This window comes from Symphodus melops, assembly GCF_947650265.1.
Source record: "Symphodus melops genome assembly, chromosome: 10".
NCBI lineage: Eukaryota > Metazoa > Chordata > Actinopteri > Labriformes > Labridae > Symphodus > Symphodus melops.
The window spans coordinates 11,413,277-11,431,932 of record NC_136700.1 but is presented as its reverse complement, the minus strand read 5'-3'; the positions used below and the strand labels follow the sequence as shown (position 1 = coordinate 11,431,932).

General features: G+C 43.2%; 1 protein-coding gene across 3 annotated transcripts in view; it reads left to right on the top strand.

The window, feature by feature from the left end:
* Positions 1-15,717, top strand: part of npas1 (neuronal PAS domain protein 1) — a 59,655-nt gene extending 43,938 nt beyond the window's left edge. For all 3 annotated transcript variants that reach the window (XM_079354825.1, XM_079354823.1, XM_079354824.1), the window contains 9 exons: positions 639-706; positions 2,508-2,597; positions 9,077-9,251; positions 9,424-9,536; positions 9,968-10,164; positions 10,366-10,472; positions 10,692-10,839; positions 12,267-12,379; positions 12,471-15,717. In XM_079354825.1, coding sequence (XP_079210951.1) covers positions 639-706; positions 2,508-2,597; positions 9,077-9,251; positions 9,424-9,536; positions 9,968-10,164; positions 10,366-10,472; positions 10,692-10,839; positions 12,267-12,379; positions 12,471-13,561 — 2,102 coding nt within the window. In that variant the 3' untranslated portion in view covers positions 13,562-15,717. The remainder of the gene's footprint in view (positions 1-638; positions 707-2,507; positions 2,598-9,076; positions 9,252-9,423; positions 9,537-9,967; positions 10,165-10,365; positions 10,473-10,691; positions 10,840-12,266; positions 12,380-12,470) is intronic.
* The last annotated feature ends 2,939 nt before the right edge of the window (positions 15,718-18,656 follow it).

Here is an 18,656-nt window from a genome sequence, read left to right as displayed (position 1 = left end):
CACTCACTGTGTGTTCACTTTCTTCAGACTCTGCTGTTTGTCAGATTTAAATGGTTCAGGTCCAAATTTTCATTTCAGTGCAGAATAAATACGTCACAGAAATGGACACGGCATGGTTACAAACGCACATCTGCTGGGGAATGAGAAGACATATTCACAGATCTTTTTGTAAATTACTTTAAAATATGAAATAAATGAAACTCATTTGAAAGTCCATTAATGTAAACTTCCTGAAACCAACAAGTTGCTCTCGATTTCCACAGAGCTTTTGTAGGGTTTTTTTTTATCTCTTGTTAGTTGTTCCAGTATCCAGTATAATGAGCTGCAGTGCCGAGAAAGTACTTTTTTTAAATACCTTTCTTTATTTGAAAAAGAATGATTTAAACATTGAGCAACTTTCCTGATACAAGTTTTAAATGACTTGGAGGCAGCAGGTACATCAAGCTTTAGGTGCTTTGCCTTATATGTTTTAAATAAAAAAATACATAGAAAATGATTTCCCTAGCGAATTGGCAATAATAATTAAACATTTTGTTGCTCTTCAGTTGGTCAGATACTGTCTTTTATCTATTATTTATAGAGATTTATTAAAGGTTTTAAATGTGTTTACATTTTTTTTGTCTTCTTTCACTCTGCAGTAAGACGATCAGCTCATTCTCTGGCGACTGACATGTTTGAGCAGCACCTCGGGGCGCACCTCCTGCAGGTAAGTTTATCACTCACCCCTATCATTCTTTCCTCTGATAATTATGATGATTTTTTAAAAATGCTCTGAGATGAGGACCTTTAGTAGTTTGAAATCTGTTGTCACTGTCTTATGGGAAACAGTGTCTTCTGTGGGGCCGTACATTTTTGATACAGTTTAATGGAGAAGTTTTCTCATCCCATAATCTTTTCATTGGGGAAAAATAGTTTAAAAATGATGTCAGTTTTCTTTCGGACAGATTTGCTTCAGTACATTTATTCAGGGAAAATTATATTTGAAAACTGATTGAAGTTTTATCAAGTGTCATGGACAGGCTATCTTCAGTGACTGCCTTGTTCAACAGTTTGTCTAGAGTGTGTGTGTGTTTGTGTGTGCGTGCAACAGCTAAACTAGTCTATCAGTAAGGCCCATGAGCAATCACACACACTCTCACATTCACACATACGGACACCCGCGCGTCTCATGAACCTCAGACGCTCGGACGATCTCGTAGGCTGCCAAAGAATGCCTCCATGTTGCACTGACAGATGAATGGAGCCTGAGGGGGTTTCTGGGGCAGAAGGGCTGTGGGGGTGACGAAATGCAGGATGTCGAGACAAAAGCTCAGAGGAAGTGCAGAGAAGGTAACGTTGCAGGTTTTAGTTATGAACAGGGGGAGGAGGGAGGAGAGAGGGTTTGGAGAGCAACCAAAGGAGTGAGATGAAGAAACACTTGGTCTTCATCTTTTGTAAAATGAAACTTTTGATTGGATAGCGGATGAAAGGTGAACAAAAAATAAATCGTATCTGAGAAGGTATCAGGAAGAAGTGGAAACAGGTGGAGCCAAAAAAAGAGGAAGAGGGAATATATGTTGGAATTGAGAAGGTTGTGGTAAAACAAAGAAACGTCACATATGCCTGCTCTCCTCTGGCATTTTAAAGAGGAAGGGAGTCACGGGGAAACTAGCGCTGATAGAAATCAAATTAACGCTCCAGAAAAACTGTATGATTCTTCCCTCCCAGCCGTCCTCCCGCCGTAATGGCTTGATAATTGCGCTTTAGTTCTCCGACATTCAGTCGGCTGGTTTATCCTCGCGACACACGACGCCCCGCACCCCGGCCACACATTTGCATACTGGATGTGTCAGTTGCATAAATTACCACTGCCACTTTAAGCATGGTCCGCCAAAATAGCAATCATTCTTCTAGAGCAAAGTGGCATTGGTGTGTGTGTGTGTGTGTGTGTGTGTGTGTGTGTGTGTGTGTGTGTGTGTGTGTGTGTGTGTGTGCGTGTGTGTGTGTTATGACGATTAGTATTATTCTCTGAAGCAGTCTTCTCTAATGGTCTGGCTGTATACCTTTCACTTCTCATTAGAATCACTGCAGACTGTAATGACTCTTGTTCTATCTCAGTCTGTGCCCATACTCATGTCTGGTATTGTGCGTGTGTGTCTGTGTGCGTGTGTGTGCGCGTGGGTATGTGAGAGAGGCCTGAGAGAGTTTTATTACATTGGTTTGAAACAGCTCAGACCTATGATCGGTTTGTCATATATGGCTGTGTAATTGTCTGTTTTTGTTCATATTTGTGCATGTGTGGTGGTCTGTGTGTGAGTGGGTGCGTGTGTGAGTGTGTGTGTGTGTGTTTGTATGTGGAGAGAAAAAAAAAGAGGCCGAGGGGTGACGGGTTGTTTATTCTCCAGCTCATTGTAACTTGTTCGATACACACTAATTGCTCTAATTTGTCTGTCTTGTTTCTGTTTGTTTTATGTGTGTGTGTGTGTGTGTGTGTACGTGTGGGTGATGTGTGCTTTTTATGTACACAGTCTCTGGATGGCTTTGTGTTCGTCGTCAGCCATGAGGGACGCTTCCTCTACATCTCAGAGACGGTTTCCATCTACCTGGGGCTCTCACAGGTAAGACCACCTCGTAACATGCGCACAAGCAAACACATCTCTCCCTCACACAAACACAAACACACACACACATACACACGCACAAGAATAATCCTTTGTACACAAAAGCATCTGCACACATGTGCCTCTCTTCTGCTTACGCTTTCATATCCCCTCCCAGGAGTGTGTGTGTGTGTGTGTGTGTGTGTGTGTGTGTGTGTGTGTGTGTGAGTGTGTGTGTGTGTGAGTGTGAGTGTGAATATCTTTGACTGCACTCTTTGCGCTCATCTCTGGAGTGTGACTCTCTCGGGAGCCATGCCGCTCTCACTCTACCTCTCTCTCCCGCCCCCTCTCTCTCTCCAGGTGCTCACCTCTGTTGATTGCCTGTGGCCTCTTGTACTGTGAATGTTAAGTCCTGCCATTTTGCCCAGATGCATAAATAATAACAGTAATTACTGGCCCAGCAATCAAAGTGTCGCCCCAGCGCGCTGGGCCTGTCTAGGGGAACAAATCGATAGGCATCTTAAAAGCCACATTGATTGTAGGGAGGGGGAAAAACACCAAGGGGGATGGGAAGATAGATAGAGACAGCCGGGGAGAGAAAGAGAGGGGGAGGAAAGGAGGAAAGGTGTGATAAGAGAGAGATGTTTCCAAGTAAGAGGAATGGGTACAGCATTACATAGGGTTACAATAACAGAAGTAATGGAGTGTTTCTTCATGTAGAAGTCCTGCTGTGATTGAGGGTCTGCCCTTGGTGACTTCAAAGGATACTGTAGACATTTCTCTGCCCTGTCACACAGGCGGGTGTGTACGTTGAAAAAGTTTTAAATCAATGTTTTAATTTGGGGAAAGCGACCGCCTCCTTCCATGACTTAACTTAGAGATGGAGGACACAGTCCACAGTCCTTGTTTTTTTGTTTAAGTGCATTGACCTACCTGCCAGAGTTAAATTATGAGAAAGATGCCAGGCCGATGCAGAGGTAAACTGCCTGGTGTAGTTCTGTATCCATTATTATCTTAAAGCCCCCTGTTATTCCCAAGTTTTTTTTTACCTTTTTTTTTTTTTTTTTTACATTTTTCAAATAGATGAGTCAAATATAGGTACATTTTAGTAAAAGGGGGACCCCTTAACATTCACCCACATGTCCAACCAGGGGTGATTACAGCAAGTGCACAGCCTCTGTACAAACCTCTGGTGCTGTAGAAAGAGCCACGACTAGAACGATGGGATGTTTTCAGAATGTTTCATTATTCTCACCTTATTATTCAACGTTAGAGTACAACTATATATGTAAGCATAACATGCCATCACAATGTTTTCCATTTTTTTTTGCACATGGTGAAAACGAGCAGGAATCGCTTGTGAGATATCTGCATTAGAGACAACTTTGTTCAGCCGTCCTCCGACGTCATTGAGCCTAAAGAAGACTAAAACACTTGTTGTTCTTTATGGATGAAAGCTTCCGTTTCATTTGACCACTTCAAGCATCGCTGAAAGTCAAATGTCTTCATTCTTTCTTAAATAAATTGGGGGATTTGCTCTAAGAGTAACTTTTATCAAATAGTGTGATGCCCTGTAACCACACCTGACACACCCTGGATTTAACATTTCACATCATCCTAGCAATGTAAGCAAAATACTAGATGTCAGCAAAAACATGATTTTCTAGAAAAGTGATAATCACTGTTGAAATTCTAGAATATAAAATTATACAATATAGGACATAATTAAATTTCCTTTTTCTAATTTTAAGAAATTAAAAAAAAAAATTAATTCCTGCCAGTCCAGAAAAAAAACTAGCAGCTCACTCTGACTTGTGAAAGTTGTTCAAGGCCTTTGTATTCACCACAGCTCTGATCCGCACAGACGCTCACTGCAGGTGTTCATAAAGATCGAGATCAATAACTCTTAATGTAGATAAGGGCAAGCAAGTTTTTGGATATGAACACAAGGCACATTCTAACAGCTTTAAAAGTAAAACGACAGAAGAAGTGAGAGTAGTCAGCCAAAACATGATAAAAACAGAACAAAAAGAAAAATGAACACGTAAACATCACGTACCAGACAATTACAAGATTGAAAAAAAAAAAAAACAAGGAAGAGGAATGGGGGAGAGATAGCGAGACAGTGTTAGAGAGGAGCGAGAGAGTCTGAGTGTGTAAATAGAGTTTAAATGTGCAGTAGGAATGAAAATCGCCTTGGGATTGCCTAGGTAAACAAGACAGCCGAGGCTTTGGTGGAGATGCTAATAAAACAGAGCTGTTCTTATCAGCTGAGCAGATGGCCTAACCCATCACATCTCCTCAAACAGGGCCTGAGCCATCAGCATTCTAATGAAATTATTTATGATCGAAGATTACGCACAAAACCTTGAACATACAACGCCACGTTTACCTTCCTGAAAAGATGAGAGCAAGGTGGGATGGAGGGGGTTTATGATGAGAAAGAGAGACAACCTGGACGGGCAGGCAGAGTTCGGAGTTCAGGAGATGAGTTAGAGGGATATATGGAAGGGAGTGTATGGTGTGTTTATGGACACGTGCAGGAAGAAAAAAAAAAAAAATCAGAATAAGATTTACAGTAGTTGTACTTTATTGATCCAGCAGGGAATTATTGTGTTACAGTTGACCGCTATAGAGGAGATTGAGAGGAGAAGTAGAGTACGTCATGAACATAACGTTTAATATTCTATTAAATGAATGATCCCTTGAATAGTTATTTCAAATTGTACATAGAATCAATTGCAAATTCCACGTAACAGTATTGCTGATATTTACGTGTAATTATTGCACAGTTAGGTATCAGATGATTCACTTCTCTTGTCGTCGACCAGTTGGTTCTTCTCTGTGCTTCTCAATTGCCCCATAGGGTTGAAAAAAGTTATTTGAATTGAATTGAAAGAAAATGTTGCATTTTAAAGGAAGATAACAGTTCAAAGCATATGTCATACATGTGTTAAATCATTGTTAATAAATAATTACAGTTCAGCAGAATGATCATTTCTAACAGAGATATTGTCCAAGATTGTCCAAAGAAAACAGATAACAGGAAGGAGAAAAGATTGGAGCCCGAGGACAAAAACACTTCAATATACTTTGTTGACGAGTGGAGGTGGGCACAGGGGAGAGAGGAAGGACAGACAAACAAACGATGTTCTGAGTGAAAAAGTGTAACTGGTGGTTTGTTTTAGAGGGCATGTCGCCCCTGCAGACTGCCCCTGCTCGGCCATCTCTCCCCCCCCCCCCCCCCATCCTGTCTGACCCCTCTGCCCCAGCGTACACCCTGGGCTGCTCCCCTGACGGGGGGGCTGCTTAGCCGGCTTAGCCCAGGTCAGGCACCTTGACCAAGGGCACAGCCCGCCGCCCACTCCCCTGGCGCCTCCAGGTATCATTTTTCTCCTCGCCAGGACTCCGGGTCCAAAGCACGGGGGGATAAACTTGGGAATGCCACATAGTAAATGAGAGGCGGGGGAGTAGAGGAGGCAGGAGAGGAAGAGGAGACAAAGGAGGAAATGAAGAATATGAGGAGGAGAGAGAGAGAGAGAGAGAGAGAGAGAGAGAGAGAGAGAGAGAGAGAGAGAGAGAAGGATGGAGAAGAAAGCATGGGCCAGGAGGAGAGAGAAAAGGGATAAATGGGGTAAAGAGAAGGGAGGAAGGATGCTAGATTAAGGGAGGAGAGAATTGATCTGGGAATGGTTAGTATGCAGCCCCCCCAACTCCCCTCCCTCCTCCCTCTCTCCTCCCATCAGTCAGTGAGGGTTGAGGGCTGAGAGTGTGTTGTGGACCACTGCCCGGATGCCTCATACATATTAAAGCCCCCTGCTATTATTTATATCATGTCTCTCCTTCCCCTGCTTGCTGCCCCCCCAACCCCAATCCTCACCCATCCCCACCAAACTGCCATACAAACATGCACGTGGTATCCACACACAAACACGCACGCCGGCTCACACAGATGCATTGGCAGACAACTCCTCACACAGACAATGACACACAATGACTCGTGGAGACACAAAAACAGACAGTCTAGTCACATACTCAGAGAAACAGAGGGCGCCGTGTGCATGCTTACACACAAACGCACACACACACTCGGAGAGAGATTTGAATGATCTCGGTCTCTCCTCACGTCTCCCCTCGCACCACATTCTATACCTGTTTTCATGTCTGAGCCTGACTCATCCCCTCAATTGCTCCGTCTCTTTCTCATCTGCTCATTTCTGTCTGATCTTTTTTCAATCCCTCCCCTGTGCCTCTGATGGAGTGATATTATTCGGATAGGTCTTAAGCCCGGTAAAGCCCGTAAGGACCCGTTTGTCTCTTCACCTTGTTTTTCCAATACCACAGGGCCGGGGCTCTTTCAGATGGGCAGGTCCAGTGTTGTGAGCAGAGGTACATCAAGTCTTTCTTTAAAAACGACAGGAATTCCCTACACAGGAGAAGAATCACTATTCATGAAGCATAGATCGATAGATAGATTGAAAGATGAATCGATGGATAGAAAGATAGAGATAGATTTCTCGGTATAGAATCACAAAAAAAAGCTTCACTATCTGCATCCATCTCTGTACTTGTCAAACTTCCAGCCTCTCAATGAATAGATGCAAACACGTAATTTTAAAAAAAGCATTCATTTATAACTCAGCTTTCATGATTCAAAAGGACTGCAGCAGACTAATCCAACACCTGAACACTGCTGACGTTGTTACTGCACACTTAAAAGGCATCAAAGGAAAATAAACAGCTGTTGATTTTAAACAGATTTTTTTGTGAGCTATAATATTATTAATGCAAATAAGTTGCATAAAAATTCAACGAAGCTTGATCGTATCCCTGGATTTACTGCATTTGAAAAGGAGAGTTACAGCTCCATGTAAGTCATAACTTTAATCTTGAATTGATGACCTTGCTCTTTAGACACATGCAAAAACATCCTGATTTGACCCCAAGTGGCGATACTTCAATTTCTTCAACAGAACAGTTACAGTGTGATAGTAATAACTGTGTTGGTTTGTCCAATCCACGCTGCTGTTTAAAGTCCAAAAAGCGCTGAAACCCCTTTGTACATTTTTGCAAAGAACCATTGACTGTATATAAAGCTGGACGTCCTCCGCCTGTTGTACAAAAGTAAGGCCAAAACACTTCCTAGGATTGGCGCTGACATGTATAGTGCTGGTGACTTCATTGTCCGTCAGAGTTGCACAGAAGAGTCTTCGATGGCTGCGATATCCTGAACCCCTCGCTAACCAAAACATATGACCTTGAACGTTAAAATAAGAACTCTTTATCTACATGTTACACATAAATACAGGAGCTCAGGAGAGTATCCAGCTTTGGTAACCTACATCTTTTAGAGTGAATATAGATAGCTTGGTGTAATGTAAGTGCTAAGCAGGTCGCTGTATTCTTTGCATATTCTCAGACGGTTCTTTTGAAGTTGGTAACTTTTTCATTCAAGCATTTTGTGTTCTTCTTTCTGCATTTCAAAAAAAACATTATTGGACTTTAAAAGCTAAAACAGAAATGACTTCTTGTAGTTGATCTGCTGAAACCATGTCTCCCTATGTTGACATTTAAAAAGAAAAGGGCATTCCCAAAGAGATGAATCTCTGTTTGTCTGGGACTAAGAGCTTCTGTCCTTTCCTCACTTGTTGGGGTTCCCTCAAATTTTACTCCTCTGTTTTCACTCATCATCCTCTGCCCTCATTCCTCAACACCCACCTCTCCATTTTCCCACTCCTTCCTCTCCCCGGCTGTGATGTCCTTGAGGGCCTGCTGAAGCTCCCATAAAGTCCGCAGTAAATGGCTCTAATCCGGTAATAAATGGCTGTGTCCTACAGACAAGGGTGTGAGGCTGCTGCAGCCATGGCTTTATCAGATAGAATGGTATTGGCACACACACACACATTCACAGATGTAATAGAAGCTGCGTACATGTGTGCAAGCCCTCACACTCATTTATACGGCTTCAGATGGAATCACATCTGCTCCGATTGTGCTGCTCTTATGGATGCCGTGCATGAGCAGCGCGACGATTGCCTTTAAATGATTAGAAATGCGACTATGATGCATTACGATGATAGGATCATATAGAGCTGTATGAACTGTTGCGTTGCTCTCGATGCCAGCGGGGAGTGACTGTAACTGAATGAAAGAGCTGGGAGGGATGGGGGAAGAAGAAGAATAGTAATGTGACCTTTGGAGATACTTGGAGTTCACCTGTTTTTAATCAGCAAATACAATTGATTTTTATCTCCCCTGGTTTTATTTGTGTAATACTGTAGTCACTTGGTCCTCTGAGACTGGACTTTAATGTATGTGCGTGTGTGTGGGGGAGAATGTCTTACAACCTCCTCACTCCTTGTTGAGTTGTAACCCAGAGCAGTGCTTTCATTTTCCTGTCATAACGTATATTGATTTTTTTCTGCCTGTATGCGCGCACGCTTGTGTACTTGTGCTCCATGCTTCTCTTTTTGATCAGTGGATGTGTTTCTCTTCAGGTGGAGCTGACCGGCAGCAGTGTGTTTGACTACATCCACCCAGCGGACCATGTGGAGATGGCTGAGCGGCTGGGGATCAAGCCTCACCTGAGGGCGGAGGCCGGCTGTCACATAGGCCCCGAGAGTGCTTCCAGCTCTGCATCCACCTCCTCACTGGCTGGTACACCTGAACCTGGTACTAGTTGTTGTGTGGATTTAGGGAGAACAAATCATACACACTGAGAATGAGATTCTTTCCCCTGTCAAACTCACGTTGCACCCTCGAAACAACAAAAACACCGGAAAAAAATTAAGTAAAACTGTTAAACTGTTGGGTTTTTATTGTTTCTTTTTGTCATCCTTAACAGCTCCATCTAGTCCTCATTCTACTGCTGACGAGTCTGCCGACCGTGGCTTCTTCATCCGCATGAAGTCCACACTCACAAAAAGAGGTCTACACGTCAAGTCCTCTGGATACAAGGTACAAATGTCAGGAGAAATACCTTCTCCTTGTTTGAAAACACGCCTTGTATTATTCTCCAATGTACCTGCTTGTTGTGGCTGAAATAACAAGCAGACCTCTGCCTTTTTGTTTAGCGCAGCCAGGCTTTCATAGCTCTGTCAAGGTGGTCGTTTCAGTGTGTTTTATGGTTCTGACCTTATTTCACACTGGACCGCTGCACATAACAGTTTACTGCGCTGGCTGCTGTAATACCTGCTGCTGCATGTTTTAGCTCAGTCTGACTTTGTGTTGTGTTTCAGTAAAATGTTTATTGATTGTTGTTGTGATTGTAAGTTATTTTTGTTGATTGTTATTTTCTCTCTTGGATTCATCACTTGTTTTTTTTCCTGATAAAATACTTCAACAAAAAAAAAAAGAAAGTAATTCATCCTCCCTGTTTTTATTATTAGGTAATCCATGTGACAGGACGAATCCGCTGCCGCCCTGCACTCGTGCCAGGCTCCACGCGCTCAGTGCGTCGACCGCTGGGTTTGGTCGCACTGGCACACACACTCCCGCCCTCCTCGCTTAATGAAGTGCGCATGGAGAGCCAGATGTTTGTTTTCAGAGTGAACATGGACCTGCAGGTCACGTATTGTGAGAACAGGTGAGAACTGTACTCACATTAAATAAATACAAACAAGTGTCTCTGCTAATCCTCCAAGACCGTGTGTTTTCAGAATGTTCCCACTTTTTTTTTTTATGAACTGTTGGCAGCAGTTTTCCTGCCAGGTGGTGTTTTTTAGGAGAGACATCTGCTTCTGTAAAGGAGAGAAATGTATTTGTTTGTTGTTTTGTTCCCGTTCAGGATCTCAGAGTATATGGATCTGACCCCAGCAGAGGTGGTGGGACATACCTGTTACCACTTCATCCACGTAGAGGACCTGGAAAACCTCCGGCAGAGTCATGAAGACTGTGAGTCATATCCAAACATTTCACATGGGGAGAGTAAAATTCAACCCCACTCCTCTTTATTATACGCAGTGTCTAAATTTGAGTTATTGATGAATCTGGGAGAGCATGTTGAAATCTCCTCATGACCCGTTGTGATCGGCGCCCTCTGCTGCCTTAATCATGAACTGCCAAACTAATCACCGGCTTCTTTTCTGCCCCTCTCCGCCCGTCTCCTCCCAGTGCTGCGTAAAGGCCAGGTGGTGACGGGTTACTATCGCTGGCTCCAGAGGAGAGGAGGCTACCTGTGGATCCAATCCAGTGCCACCGTCTCCATCAACCACAAAGCCCCCCACGAACGCAACGTCATCTGGGTCAACTACATCCTGAGGTCAGTAAAACCAGAGCAGTGCTGCACTTTTCTTTAAACTGCTGGTCTATACACGCAGGCACCATGCTGTCTACAGAGATCCTTTTGAAGGGATTGATGATGAAATACAGACGGATTATTGGAAGGGTTTCTCTACTTCCACCGTGTGAGAAAAAGAAATGAGGATACTTTCAAAATAGACATCAAAGCACAGCACGTTATCATTTAATGTTAATGATTTAAAAGTTGTAATGTTTCTTCTTTGAAAAAAAAAAGCTGCTAAATTTTGAAAAAAAATTTTAAAGAGATTTTTAAGAACACGTTTAGAAATAAGGATTTCAATGGCCAGCAAATTCAGATTCTCTTCAACACAACCATAAAGAAGTGCATAGAAGAGTCAAATGTATTAGATTTTTTTTTTTGATGAATTGCTTTCCATTTTTAACAATTTTGTATTATTCAACAAATTTGCTCTGAAATGTGCTGCAAAATACATCAAATTCCAGTGAAAGGAATTGCCCCCTGGGGATAAATAAAGTTTTTTAAATTTAATTGAACTAAACTGCTCTTGTAATAGTGGAGTTGTTTTTTCAGCTGTCAGTGAACAGACCTACATGCTTACTTATACAATATTTCATACTGTGTCTCTTTATGTAGCAGTATTATTTCATAAGATAAGACTCGCAAAATAATGCAGAAAATATCAGCTTCCTTCAGTTTGAGGTATTTATACAATGTAGTATAACTTATGTCTGAGGCCCATTTCTATTCACCTTACAAACAACAACTGCAGCAACCTTGACAAAATATGCTTTTCTCTTTTTAGTCCCTCCTGAATCACTCAGACACGGATGCAAATGTACTTTTCGTACAAACACGCACACACATGCATAAACAGCAGAGAACAAGAATGTGTGCGCAGCGGCGGAGCGTTTAGACAAAAACAAGAGGAGGAGGCTGAGTTTCAATGCTAATTGGACTGAAGCTATATAATTACAACAAATGGATGTCAGAATTTTTGGGCTGAATGGTGTTTTAGTTAATTAGTGCTGTAATTACAAGAGCTCATTAACTTCTCCAGCAGCCCCCTCCTCATCTGAGCTTAACTGTGTGTAGGTGGGCTGCTGAGTGGAGCACGGAGTGTGTGTTTTGGCGCGCGTGTTCTGCACCACCTGTCTGTCTACATGCATGTGTGTGATTGATAAGGACTGTTGTTTTCAGTGCAGGGTGTGTTTTAGATGGAGGTTATAAGGGTGTGAGGCAGTTTGGCTATTCCAGGTTGTTATTAGGTCGATTATATGTTGTTTCCATTCGGAGTATTCAGACAATCAGTAAGGCACAAGTGGGTTTTTTTTTTTCATCTGTAAGTGGTTTGAAGTGCTACATAGTCATTTTTAACACCTTTTTTTTTCTTTTCCTTTTTCCCATTTCCACATCTATCAATCCAGTCGAACAGAGTTGTCTGACACTCCCCTGGATCTACTGCAGCTACCAGAGAACGTGAGAGCAGAGCGACTCAGAGTGAGCTCGTCCCCCACCTCCAGCTCTCCACAGGCCAGAGGTAAGATGCCAAACACACATGATGATGCCCACTGACACACACAAACACCTGCCTGTACATTTGTTATTATAAAAATCTTCATCTCTCTCAGGATCACAGCCGGTGAAGAGCTCAGCGGGGAAGAGTGACCCCGACACTAAAGGTCGAGAGAAATTCACAGCCACCGCCATCCAATCAGAGGATAGGAGGAAGCGCCTGCTGAGGTCTAACCCTGAAGGCGCTCCTCCTGAAACCCGCCGCAGGATGGAGGAGCTCCGTCACGCAGAGGAGAGCGTGTCGGCATCCTCTGACCTGGCCAGCGAGAGCGAGGGAGAGGAGGAGGAAGAGACAGAGTGGGAGCAAGGGGGACACAGTGACAGATTGAAACAGGAAGACAGAGGCGGAGGCAGTAAACAGAGTAGGGGGGGAGGAGGGGACAACACCCCGACTCCAGGAATGGAGAGGGGGGGCCGGACACACAACGGCCGGGCTGTGATCCAGCAGCTGAAGAGTGTAGTGACCCCTTCTCCCCTGCCCGGTAGTCCCGGCATCAAGACTGAACATGAAGCCCTGACCACTGGAGGGCGCTGGGGGTCACATACGCAAACCTCCACTTCACACACGCACGCCATACAGCCGTCACACACACACACACCCTCCAGCAGCCTCAATGGGGACAGCCCCACAACTCCGATCCCTGACTCTTCTTCCAGCAGTGAGGCTCCTCCAAAAGGCCTCTTCACTCCCCCCTCCCCAGCTTTATCCCCAGCCATGTCTGTGTCCTCACCTCTCCCCCGCGACGACAGGGTTGTATCGGGTATCAGTCGGAGTAGCAGTGGCGGTAACGGCCCGGACTTTGAGCTGCTGCAGAGACTGGCTGCAGGAGGGGCAGCGGGCCGGGTCCTCTTCCACCCCCTCGCACTTGGCCCTCAGGGCCCCCAGAGCCTCTACGCTCCCAGCACCATCCGCTACGCTCCGCCTGAGCTGCCCCACTCCCACCACCACAGCGCAGGACACAGCGACAGCCTGCAGCTACGCTCGGACCACCACAAGGGACCTCCACCTGCCTTTTTCCCCCACCTGCAGCGGTTGGCCGGCCTGCCACCCTTCAGCGGTTTCTCCCCGTCTGACAGCCCGTTCTCCTCCGGCCTGCCCTTCTGTATGAATGGACTGAGGGGGGCCGCGGGCTCCGAGGACGACTGAGACTCAAAGAGGAAAAGATCAAAAATGAAGGACAGAGCAGAGAGGAGTGACAGACCAGAAAGAGAGACAGTGAAAAGGGCAGCACAGACAGAAGTGGCAGGACATTAAACCTCTAAGGACATTACTAATTGGACAATGAGGCGAATAACTGCAGTCTAAAATATGTGACAAGTCTCTGCCACGGGGAATCACCGTGTCAGTGACTCTTCGAGAAAACGCAACATGGAAACTTTTGACATGTGGTCCCTGCAGACTTTCCATCTTTACAACAATAATGAACTCTGCTGTGTCTTTCTAGATAACTGTGTTGATTTCTGTGTCTCTTCCACTCAGAGAAGCCATATTGTACATAGAGACGAAACCATAAAGACCCTCAGCTCACATCATCCTCACTGTCACTCAAATGAACACAATTACCCTTAAGCCAGTGGAGAGGGAGATGGACACTTGACTGTAGGAGTGAAAGTGACTTTGGGAAAAACATTTTTGGATATTGCAGTATTGTAAAAAAAAAAAAAAAAATCTCTTTCACAGAAATGCAGTTGATCATAGAGTTTTCCTTGAAAACAGACGGCGACAACCCTCTTGTTTTTTTTATTATTGAGATTTAAAATAATGATAATAAAAAGTATTCATCCATCAGCCATACTTAAAGCACACTGTTGGGACAAAATATGAATAAAGTAGTCTCAGACATTCCATTATGTATAAGGGAAGAAAATGCAATGCAGACAGGACAGTATTGTTATAGTGAGATCATTTGTTTTCATGAATTTTAATTACAGTATATTCTGTACGATGCTGCGGCTGTGTTTGTGTGTGAAAGCCATATTCTTTTTTATTAATTATTTTGTAATGTTTCTATTGCTTTTACTACCAGATTATTCAGATTTAAGAATGGTGTGAAAAATGTGTCTGGTCAACTTTGTTTTATTGGATGTATAATATCATCCAAATACCTTTTTTTTATTATCCTCTGTAAAGGATGTTTCTGGAAATGTTTTAGGGGGGGGGAAATATTGGGCAGAGTGTTAATTGTCATTGAAGCCTGTGTTTTTTTCTGAGCACTTACTGAAATTAGTTCTGATGTGAACTCAAAGCACTATATCACTTAACACAGATTGGGTGAGCCTGTTAAAACAGAAAACAATGCAAGAGTGGTCACTGGTATGAGAGGCTGACCACAGAGAAGTAGAGAGAGAGTCAATGAACCGACCATGTACAGTCATTAAAAGACGACCAACAGAGGTCTTTAAAAGAAAAACAGAATTATTCTGAAGGTTTCAGATCAATTCAGTCAACCCCGAGATCAAGTTTGAAATTGAGATCATGAAAATATGAAACATGTCTCTGTGTCAAAATGAAATAATTGTAATTTAACTCAAGACTGTAGGAAACAAACACAACACATTTGATCTGAAATCACTTTTCAATCTATTTTTGAAGTGAGACCCAGACAACCAAGCATCTTCAACCTAAAATATTGTCTCTTTTTTTCCCAATACATCAATTTAAGAATAATAATAAACAATAATTATCCAGACACAAACATCAGATAATTCTCTAGCACTTTGGAATAAAGTCATTCAAACTTTTGTTTGATCAAAATGAAATAAATTTATATATTCTGCTGAAGAGTCTTCAAAACGAGCCCACACACTGTATGTAAGAGGTTTTTGATGTGATTCTATGATGACCTGAAGATGTGATGTTTTTTGTTTTTTTTTAGGCAGAAAAAATGTAACAAAAAAAACATATATATAAATGTGCAGATTCGATGTGCACTACACTCCGAGAGTGTAGCTGCCACATTCAAATATGTGTGAGCGCACAGATATTCTCGGGTGTTTAATGGTAAAACGTGCGTATGTGTGATTGAATGCAGATGTGACTGCTTGTACAAGAGTGTATGTTGGTCCTTCTTTTTTTTTTTTTTATCAAATATCTAACCCCTTGCCCATCACTGTGAAGCTAACGTTATTCTCCATCTTTGTGAATACTTCAACTCATCAAATAAAATGAGCAAATGTAAAAAGAAACAGTGATACAGACTACAATAACAATAAAATATTCCAGTAGAGGAGCACAACTCGAGACTTACTGTTTCTTTTCCTTGTGTCTGTACTGCACCTACAGTCAACAATTCAGATAAAGGAAATGTCATGATTCCATTTATATCGTACACATTTAAGTTCATGTGCATTCACGTGTGGTTCAAATACATCATTTGTGACTGATCATTTTAGTTGAAAAAAATGCCTACCCTTCATATACTTACATTACAAACAGGAGCATCAGAGAGGGGCAATTACATGGGACGTATCTGTTTCAATATAAGACTTTGTGTAAAACAGGCGGCTTATTCTGCATATCATTAGAGAAGACAATGAAACACTAATATATTGATCTCAGATAAAAGAAAAAAGTAGACGGGTGAGATTCTGGCAGGAAGCAGGGCATTAATTGAGAGTGCTTGATAAAGCAAAGACGTTATCATTAATCTGTCATTAACACAAAAGCACAGAGAGTACATGGGGCGTCTCACTTATGAGACACTATATAGCGGTATGCATCAGCATGTATGTGCGTCTGAGTAAGTGTGTGTGCGTGTGTACACTGGCGGTTTGCTTGCTCGTCCGTGTCTGTGTATGTGTGCATCTCCATGAATTTGTGAGTGCGTGTGTGTTGTCTGAAGCAGCCCCAGGGAGGGGCTCTGACATTGAAGACGGGTTAAATCCTGTTTTACATTCAAGTGGCAGGCCCTAGTTCATTAGAGTGAGGATCATTCCTCCTCAAGACCAAAGGAAGCGCATACTAAACAAGAGCAGTTGTTGGGGAGAAAACGCAATGTACGTGCAAAACTATATGTACTGTATTAGTGAGTGCTAGTGTGTTTGTGTGTTGACAAAAACCTCTGCTTTCGTCTTTGTTTCTCCTTTTCTGTGGAGTGCTTGTAGAGTTGGAATACTTGTGCATTGATTGTGTCAATGTGCACGTGTGTGTGTGTGTGTGTGCTAAAATATGTGTGTGCACAAGTCATGGCATCTCTGCTGACTGTCTTCCACTCTGCCTGTCATTGAGTCACCCATACGCCCTCTCTGTCACTGACTTTGATGGCTTATCTAACCCTCTGAATTGGAGTCGTGCTCTCAGGGGAAATACCTGAGCACATGTAAATGTATTTGAATGAGCAAAAATATGGGAAGGAATAATAGAGTGAGGGATGGCGGGAGACACACAGACAGCTTCCATCTGACAAGAGAGAACTACAGCTCCACAACTCTCTCACGTTCCATCCCCTATCTGCTAGATCTGCTGTTTTTGTCACTTTTTCCCACCATTCACCTCTTTCTCCTCTGAAGAAGGCCATCCATAGTTAATACACTTCTCAAAGCAGATCCTTTGATCCGTGCGCATGGCATTTAACACCTGAGAGCAGATGAGCAACCTGCACTCAAAACAATCAGCTCTGTGAGTGTGCGGCGCAGGTTCGGAGATGCACAAGGCTAGATCTGGACTTTGAGCTGTGGCTGATAGTGTTGCGGGTGCTGTAGCTGCTCGGGCTCTGGGCTGTATGGTGTTTGTCAGTGAGGGCGCGTCTACTGCCTCTGGGCGCCCTGCCCTTTAGACGCGCCAGGCCTCAGGAGCCTCCTGCATGCCAAACAGACCTGTGCAGTCAGATGGAGGAGAGGGGAGGAAAGGAAAGGAGAGAGGGGAGGGGAGGAGGGGGAGGAGAACGTGAGGAGGAGTCCTGAAAGAGGGAAAGAAAGACAGAAAGGAGTGGAGGGCGAAAGGGTAGAAGAGGATATGAGGGAGGCGAGGGGCTCGAAGGGGAGGAGGTGCTGGTCACACTGCAGCAGACGTCCAGACACACCCTGCATGTGAAACACAGCTGCACTGAAACGCCCTGGGAATCAGTGAAGGAGAAGAAGGGAGAGAGGGGGAGAGGAGAAGAAGAGGAAGAGAGGGTGACTCTGAGGTGAGTCTCAACAGCAACACGGTATGTCGATGGCCGGGAGATATCACAGACCTTCGCCCTAACCTAGTCACTGATAGTTATCACAGACAGAGCCCACCCCAATAACATACACACACACACACACACACACACACACACACAAAGGGAAAAGCAAGAACCACATGCTGCTTACTTCAGTTCATAAATTAACACAGGCTGGCAGATGAGATGCTCATTATAAGAATTATACGTGCACAGCGGCTGCATGGACAGTTTGTACATCTTTTGACTCCCACTGTAAGGAGCTTTACCGCTGACTCTGACAGCCCCTACACGTTACATTTGGTCTGTTTTGCATAATTCACAAAATATAATTTTTTTTGATGATGTTATGATGCCCTGTGTTCCAGGTATAATGTTTTTTTTGTTTTTTTCTTTCTCAATGTTTTAAGTTTAAAGGAAACGTTTTTTTTTCTTCCTGGTTTGTTGTTGATGAGATTGTATGTGGGTATTTAAGTATGCAGTCTCTGTATTGAGCTCTTTTAAATCTCCTTCACGTCTCTGTGTCCTCAACAGAGTCCAGCTCACAGCGAGGACAGGGAGGTCACGTCCTCTATACTGATTTTCTTTTTCTTTTCTTTTTTTTTCAAATCAAACTTGTTGGAGTTGATGTTTTTTTCTATTTTAAATGCACATGTGGCGGCAAGTGTTCTATGCAATTCTCACAGGCAACAATTTCTAGACTAATTATGGAAAACCTACCTTTATTTCAGTGAACAAGCAAAAACGAAAAGTCTGAACAATAAATAACGTAAAAAACACACAAAAAAAACAGAACCGCCTAATGTTCCTGTTCCTTTAGCTGTGGACTTAATAGGACAACAGGGGCCACATTCACAAGCACTCAGAGAATCCTAACTGAGTGACGACAGGACAGAAACGTTTATCTTCATTGAACCTGTTGCTAGGTATAACGTTTTTTTCGATTAAGCCTAATCGTAGAATCTAGTCAGTCATTGTGTAACTCTGAACACTATGAAATCAACAACTCTGTGTAATAACTTGTACCCTAACCCAAACATGCTTTAAAGGTATACAGCCTACAAGATGTTTGAAATCCCCTGCCCACTCGTGTAG